The following is an 8,496-nucleotide window of genomic DNA, read 5'->3' on the forward strand; positions in this document are numbered from 1 at the left end:
TACTCTCACTGGATCCTCAGAATTTGCTTTGACTTCCACCTTTGACCATGTCCAATTTCTCAAATCAAGTGTCTGCAAGAATCCAATTAAGATGCAACTCAATAATATTAGCATGAATGTCCCTAATTTTGACCATATATCGCTAATCTCAACCATACCTGAAGATCATTTAGGTAACGCCCATTATGGTTTCCACCAAATACATACATTTTATCATCAACAACAGCTGCTGCATGCTGTTATTAAAAAAACAAAACAGCGTCAAAGAAAGGTAAAATCAGATAAAAGAAACAACGCTTTTTAGAAACCGAAACAAAATAATAATAATAATACAATAATAGTACCTCGTATCGGGGCCTTGGTTTTGGGCCGGAAATCAGGGGTGCAACCCATTGGTCATACACGCTAACCGAACCGACTTCATCCACCATAGCGTCTTTATCGACCAAATTCCCGTTCTCGGTTGGGACAGTTTTAGTTTCAGGCAAAGTGATTTCGTTCTTGGTGGCTAACTCCACCTTTGAATTATGCTATGCATTAAAATATTACAATTTAGATTATAGTTTATCATATACCGTATAAACAAAACATATGTTATAAAGATTTTGAACACTCACATTCATTTCTACATCTACAACAGGGTCGGAAATAAAGTTGGATGCCCTTGAATACCATCCTGGATCTTCTTCCTAAGGGATAAAATACTGATTATTTAATGCTTTATAGCAAAATATTGAAAATTAGAAACAACAAATAAGTGAAATGCACCTCTAGTATTTTAACAAAGAGGCGCATTGCTTCAATGGAAGCCATGTTTCCAAGACCATGCCAGCTGCAAAAAAGTAAAATTAAACAAATGTACAAACAATTACTTGATGTTTTTCTTCAAGCATAAAAATCAGCTTAAATAAACAAACCTTGTCCATTTGCTTTGTTCAACTGGACTCCAACCTCTCGGTTTTGGCACGGTACAAGGTCCGGCAGTCGCCTGAAAAAGTGACCATGGAAAAGAATCAAACATTCAGGCACTCGGCCATACTAATGTCAGAGTGTAATTGGAGAAGTTGTAAAAATGTGATACATTATTACAATGAAACATTTATTACTATTACTGGTGGATCGGCAAAATAAACTTGAGAAGAACCTGGCGATAGAGGGCATAAAGCAACAGAGCGACGTCGTTTGAGAATTTGGATTTGGATGTGGAAGATGAGGCACCGAATCCCGCGTAAGTAGCGGCTGCGAAGAATCGATCTGGGTATGCCAGCCCTGACCTTGCCATTTCATCCGATCCGATCAGATCGATCAACAACAAACCAATTTGCCTGCACTAGTACTAATTTCAATACAGAATTTGCAGAGCTGATTATTATTATTCCTGAGTTTTGGTTGGTTTGGTTGCCCTCAATTTCTTCCAAATTATAGCTTTCCGGTTAAAAAAACATAACATTTTACATACGGGTTTTTGTGATCGGGTTTTGATAGTTTTTTAAAATTAAACTGTGAGCCAAGTCATAGTAACATTTTATGTCGTCGAAACTAAAACCAACCTATTGACAATTGAAGTTGGATGGCCAAAAGTTAAAGAAAAGAATCAACCGTGAAATCAAATTAATGGCCGGTTTGAATGGTTTCATAGTTTCAAGCCGAACAAAAATGTCTATAAACTTGTTACATGATTACCAAGGTATCAGTTTACCGCTGCATCAATTACTAAAACTTATACTTAATTTATACATGGGGGAAAGTTAGCTTACAAATGAAATTAGCGTGCTAATTGTGAAAATCAAGTAGAGTAATTATGTAATTACATCAAGGGTAATTATGTAATTACTACTCTATGATGTAATTATCTACTTGTATATACGATTACTCTACTTAATTCTCACGATTAGCACGCTAATTTCATTGTATTTTATCCAAACCCTATATATATATATATATATATATATATATATATATATATATATATATATATATTAGACGGGTGCCCGCGCAATGCAGCAGGTGTTTGAACGCAAACCCGGGTAATCACGTAACGGTAATTTGGTGCTTGTTGGTTGGTTTGAAACCTTAAAACCGTTCTAACCATCATTTGTTAGGATTAACGGTTGGTTTTTTTCTTTAACTTTCGGTTTCAATTTTTTACGGTTAAATTTCAATTTTTTATGACAAAAAATTGTTATTAATGGTTTGACTCAAAGGTTTAACTTATAAGCATTCAAAACTGAAGTGCGAACACCGGTACGTAACATGTTAAATTTTTTTTAGTTGAAAAAAACTACAGCAATATCATATTCAAATTAAAGAGAATAAAATGTTCGTCTTTATAGTACAACTTTTTTAAAAATATTTAGTGTATGAAAAGTTATGTCCGTTTAAAATAATGGGTGAGAAGTTGATTAAAAGTTAAAATAAAAAGTAATATATATTTAAAGATAAGGGGGCAAATTTGCAACTATTTTTTAATTTAACTAAAGTTAAAGTTGAAAAATAATAAATTATAAATATATTAAATGAATATGAGATTTTTTTACTTGAAAGACTATATTTCGATTTTTTGCGTTAAAGATTTTGTAAGTGACTTAAAAATAAAGTGTTTTAATTTGCCCATCACTCCTATATTATATATAGTAAAGATACATATAATGTCACACCCCAACTAGCACAATGCAGAAGCTTAAAATGGGAATGTAACAGACACCTCTGGTATCAACAACATTGTTTATAAAGAAACATTACAAACTAATTTACATTATATTACATTGATATATCTTTGTGTTCAAACTAGGTGTTACAACAAAATACGATCGTTAAACTATTCTATTCGTACTAATAAACCTCGCATCTATTCACATGGCATCGAGCATGTTCCACAATAGATAGCACGACATCACTTTATTCCAACTTTGGTAATTCTAAAAAGCAGTTTAAAACGGGTCAACTACTGGAGTTGGTGAGTTTCACGAGTTTCAAGAAAACAGTTATGAATATTCACAAGTTAACACTTGTAATCATGATATAAGTATGTATGTATGTAAATGATGTAATTATGCTAAGCTACAGTGAAGCCTTGACTGTATGTGCTGCGTGCATCCATTTCCCACGCTCAATCAACCACTGTGGCTCCCCTTCTGCCCACAACATGCCCCGGTAGCTATGTCTAACACTACATAGCCTGTATATATAAGTATGGTCATGTGCAAACGGCGCTATGTGACACCGGAAACCAGGCCGATTCGTTTGGGTTTGTCAAACCAGTAGTACTATTCACAAGCCACCGGCTCGAAGTTAATCACTTTGATCGTGGGGACTTTCGTGTATTAGCACTTAGATAATTCACATTATTATAAATTTCATATATGTATACATAATCAAACATGTTTTTCACCCAAAAAATTCATAAAACTGTTAAAGAGTGGGGTCATGAAACTCACTGTTTAGTAGATACTCAGCACTGTGTTAGCTCGCGGTTTGTTCGGTTTGCTATCACTAGTTCCTATAATCAATATTATAATAATATTAATATTTTAATATTATTATAATCTCAATACTAAACTGGGCTGTATAACTAATACGGGTATAGCTGGAACGCCCAGAAAGTGGCAATAGGCTTAGGTTGTGATGTTGTTCAATGTCTAATACTTAAAAACCGAACTTGGCTTAGTTTCCTGTTTTCCCAGCTGGGCCAAGTTTGTTCGTTTACGCGTTTAGAAAACAGTTATGGGAAAATAAGCTTGGGTAAATGTCTTTGTTAATAAAATGATTAAGTTATAAAGAAAGATCACATATTGGGGTCCCGGATTAGCTACGGGGTCCGTTTCCGTTTATTCAGTTTGATTTGAGAAGAAACGTGCACAATCTATCCAGATTGTCCAGGTTTCTCATAAAAATGTTCGTTTTTACTTAATTAATTCAAAAATATGATTTTTGATCAGTTTTGGTGTTTTGATATTCCCGCAGATTCGTTAATCGCGAACTTGCCGGTTTTTATTAAAATTGAATTTGTTTAATTTTCAAATTAGCATAATTAATTAACCATTAATAATTAAATTATAAAAATTTAGCCACTTATCAAATAAAATATGTAGATTTTTATAAAAATATTTCTGGAATTATTTACTGATTTATTAATTTATAAAAATTCATTTATCAGCTATATTTTGCCTGAAAATCGTCCGTTTATCCCTAATGATCTCCAAAAATTCCACAAAATTCCTGATTACTAAAATTATGTCCCAAAACAACTTGTATCAATTCCAGAATGCAATAAGTTTGTTCAATATTCTTTTCAGCCCAAATTAGGCTATAAAAATTCATACGAACGCATATGCACAAAACACCCTTAAACTTTTCAAAATGATCCCAAATTTTATATGTGAACAAAATATACCAAATATGAGTTCCCCACAAAAGTTTATAATTTTTCAAGCATTTTAACTATTTTTCCCAAATAAACGTCCCAATTCGGTAATAAATTCGCCAAATATTCTCGGATGGTCGAAAAATTACCAAATTTGAACAGGGACTCAATATGGTCTCTAATGTCCCTGAAAAATTTCAAGACCTGAAAATATGCACATCACAACCTTAACCTAAACAGTCCGTACACGAGTGTTTCGGCATTACCTTAGCGGTTTTGGTTCGTTTCCGCATTTCTAATCAACTTTTCAAGCTCTTATGCTCCTATGTAGGCTAGATACAACTCCTATATCACAAACCAAGAAATTTTTCATCAACATAACAGCCCTTGACTTAGGGTTTCGGCTAGTGTACAAAAAATGAACTTTTGAACCGTAAAACGCAGTTTCAACCCTCTAATCCGTGTTTATGGCCAAAAAAGATCATGATTCTGATTTAAAACTAGGTTTAGCATCAAAGTATATTTTTGAATGATTTTTGAGGGTTTTACATGGTTAACTATGATTTTTAACAATTAAAACATGTTTATATGGTATTAATCAAGGTTAAACAAGTGTAAAAGTTGCTTATTTAAGTTGTTTACCTTAGGGTTTGAAGAAGGTTTTTTCCAGAATTTTTCTTGTGTATGAATGTGCAAAAATATTTTCTAACTTGTTTAATATGAAAAAATCAAAAGGGGGGGGGGGGTCCAAGGTTGCGGCCGGAATAGTGATTGGGCCCCCTTCGACCCATTTTGGCCCAAATAACTGATTCTAAAGGCCCAAAAACGACAAGCCCATTCAAATTTAGTTCGGCTTTGGTTTTTGACGCGAAAAACTTATCGGTTGCGTTAAACAGTGCGAAAACGAGTGTTTTTCGGCTAGTTTTGTGTAAAATTATAAAAACATACTATATGTTTGTAAAAATCGAAAATATTTTCACGGATTGCTTAAAACATTTCAAATAAGTGTTTGGTAAGTCTTTTTCGGCTTAACGGATGATACATTACTTGGTTTGTAACTATCTTTCGCGTTTAAAATCTATAGCGGGTAGTTAAACGAGCATGTTTTCGTTTAACTTGCTTGCTATCGAACTAAGGCCATATTACTGATATTTTATCCTATATTAAACGTATATCACTTATAGATGCCCCCCAGGATATCTGGGTGGGGGGTCATAACCTGACCCGTTCGGTTAATCGTTCGTTTGTTGCGCAAAAAGCGTTTATTTGCTTAATCGATAAATACGTACTGAGGTTTACCTTGTTTTGGCTCAAATGTCACTTTTCCCCCCCTTAGAAAATTTCGTCCCCGAAATTTGATTATTCAACTTTGTCTTTATTTGGAAACAGGTGCGGGTATTTCTTTTAAAATTTGGACTTTCGTTCCCATGTGAATTCGGATCCCCGTTCTGAATTCACCGAACTTTGACTAGAGAGATTTTGTTGTGTCTTAATTGTTTTTATTTTCCCTCTAATATTTCCACCGGTTCTTCAACGAAATTTAGTTTTTCGTTTATGTTTAAGTCTTTTAATGGCACGATTTCGGTTTCGTCAGTAAGGCACATGTTTGAAACGTGAAAGACATCATGAATAGAACTCAACTCCAAGGGAAGTTTCAGTCGGTAAGCTACAGGACCGATCTTAGACATTACTTCATACGATCCAATGTATCGCAGAGCTAGTTTACCCGGTTTTACCGAATTGAATGACGCCTTTCCATGGGGATACCTTGAGGAATACTTTATCGCCTATTTCAAAAGATAACGGTTTCCTACGAACATCAGCGTAGCTTTTCTGACGATCTCGGGAGATTTTCAATTTATTAGAAATTTTACGGATTTTATCGGTGGTTTCTTGAATCAAGTCAGATCGAGTAATTGGGTATCTCCAACCTTAGTCCAGCACAAGGGTGATCTACATTTCCGCCCGTACAGTGCTTCATATGGTGCCGCTTAAATGCTACTGTGATAGCTATTATTGTACGAAAATTCAACCAGTGGAAGATGTTTGATCCCAGTTCCCACCGAAGTCTAGTACACAAGCGCGAAGCAAATCTTCTAAAGTTGAATGGTTCGCTCGGATTGACCATCGGTTTGGGGATAGTAGGCGGTGCTTAGGTCAATTCGGGTTCCCAAAGCTTCTTGTACGGCATGCCAGAAACGAGAGGTGAAATGGCTATCACGATCAGAAATACTTGAAACGGTACGTCGTGTCGGGATACGATTTCATTTATGTAAATGTGAGCAAGTTTTTCGTTGTGTAAGTGGTTTGGATTGGAAGGAAGTGTGCGGATTTGGTTAGTCGGTCAATTATCACCATATTGCATCGTTTCCCGGAAGTTTTTGGGAGGTGTGTTACAAAATCCATGGTAATTTGTTCCCATTTCATTGTGGTATTTTCGGTTGGTGCAACATTCCCGAAGGTTTTTGATATTCGGCCTTAACCCTCGCACAAGTTAAACATTTACCGACATACGTGGCTATATCCTTCTTCATACCAGGCCACCAATAATACTCCTTTAAGTCCTTGTACATCATATTTGCCCCTGGGTGAATGGAATATTTGGACTTATGGGCTTCGTCCATGATTAAGTCCGCAAATTGTTGAGAGTGGGAATCCAAACTCGGTTTTTGTAGTATAAAATTTCGTCGGTTCTTTCCTCAAAGTTTTGTTCGATCCATGTAAGTCTTCATTTTCCAAGTGATCTCCTTTTAGGGCTTCGTTTGAGCAATACGGATTTGTTCGGTGAGACTGATTTGACAATCATTCCAAGTGCTCGGTGTCACACCCTCAAAATCCACTAACGAGTTTTACCGTCAGATGGTGTGAACTAACAGGATCGGAATCATTAGTTATAATCAAACCATAAAACAAAGTTTCAAAACCATGAAAACGTTTACGAGTAATTAAATGCGGAAGTGTAAAACCCTAGATACAATGTTGCGTCACGTAGGACGACTTAAAAACCCAATGATAACAGTTTAAAATAAGTTTGCATAATTCAAATGTTTCAAGCAATGCATGTTCCTAAACCGCGCGCCCGCCTCGGCTACCTGAGAATAACATACTAAAAGTGTCAACACAAGGTTGGTGAGTTCACAAGTTTATATAAAATAAAGCGTTTAGCGTTTGCGTTCAGCGTTATGCGTTAAGCGTTTTGCGTTACAGCGTTTTGCGTTACAGCGTTTTGCGTTACCAGATAGTGTTATGTATATATCTATAGGTAGCTAGCCTATAAAAACAAGTATCACTAAGTGTTCGACACCGAAGCTGACTGTTTATCATTTGCCTTGCCACCAGGTCATCCAGACCATGGTATGTGTTTAGCCAAGATTACACCCACTCGACCTCCAGTCGAGTTTAGCGTTGGGTGGGGTTTGTCAAACCCAGTAGTACTACTCAACAGTGACTCGCTATTATCCAAATATTAACCGGTTCGATGTGAATGAAGGACTTTAGTTATTGCGTTTGCCACTTAGTCTTTACAAGTGAAATATAATCTATATTAACAAAATTTTAAATGCGTTTCGGAGTATGTTATCTCCCCCAAGTGAAAAGCATTTAAAAAGTTTAAAAGGGGAAAGTGAAACTCACTGTTTGCGAAGTATTCCCAAATAATTCACCAAGATGCGCGTCACAGAAAAACTCTCTCTAGCGTTCTAAAACAACAAAGAGATTTTTCTAAGTGTCGGAATATTATCGAGTTTCTAGACCCGGCACATAATACCTATGCACACAACATGTTTCGTGTTTCGTTTGTGAATCGTGTGTGACTTTAACAAGTGTATTTGTGATACGTTACATGTGTAAGCAATTATTTACGTGTCACGTATTCATAAAGTACATCTAGCAATTACTCCCCGTAAGGGCAATTTGGTCAACACATAACAATTAACTAGCCATTATTCCCCATGAGGACAATTTGGTCAAATCATGACAATCAATTAGCAATTATTCCCCGCAAGGGTAATTTGGTCAAAACATATCAATTATATAGCAAGTATCATGTTTCATGCATTTTCACAAAATTCAGCAGCTAGTTTCACCGAGACAGAAATTCTACTTGAAAGATTGTACTATCTCACCGATCACCA

General features: G+C 35.6%; 1 protein-coding gene across 1 annotated transcript; it reads right to left on the reverse strand.

The window, feature by feature from the left end:
- Positions 1-3: 3 nt before the first annotated feature.
- On the reverse strand, positions 4-1,291 carry LOC143583501 (acyl-CoA-binding domain-containing protein 6-like; the record flags this gene model as incomplete). Its single annotated transcript, XM_077065793.1, has 7 exons — positions 1,145-1,291; positions 918-988; positions 769-832; positions 618-689; positions 345-530; positions 159-236; positions 4-72 (listed from the first exon to the last, which is right to left on the reverse strand). Coding segments are annotated over exons 1-7 (678 nt in total), but the record flags the coding sequence as incomplete, so codon positions are not given.
- Positions 1,292-8,496: the final 7,205 nt, after the last annotated feature.

The sequence above is a fragment of the Bidens hawaiensis genome, unplaced genomic scaffold (genome assembly GCF_021521415.1).
Source record: "Bidens hawaiensis isolate Kalapana, Puna unplaced genomic scaffold, B.hawaiensis_p1.1 tig00032431_1, whole genome shotgun sequence".
Taxonomy (NCBI): domain Eukaryota; kingdom Viridiplantae; phylum Streptophyta; class Magnoliopsida; order Asterales; family Asteraceae; genus Bidens; species Bidens hawaiensis.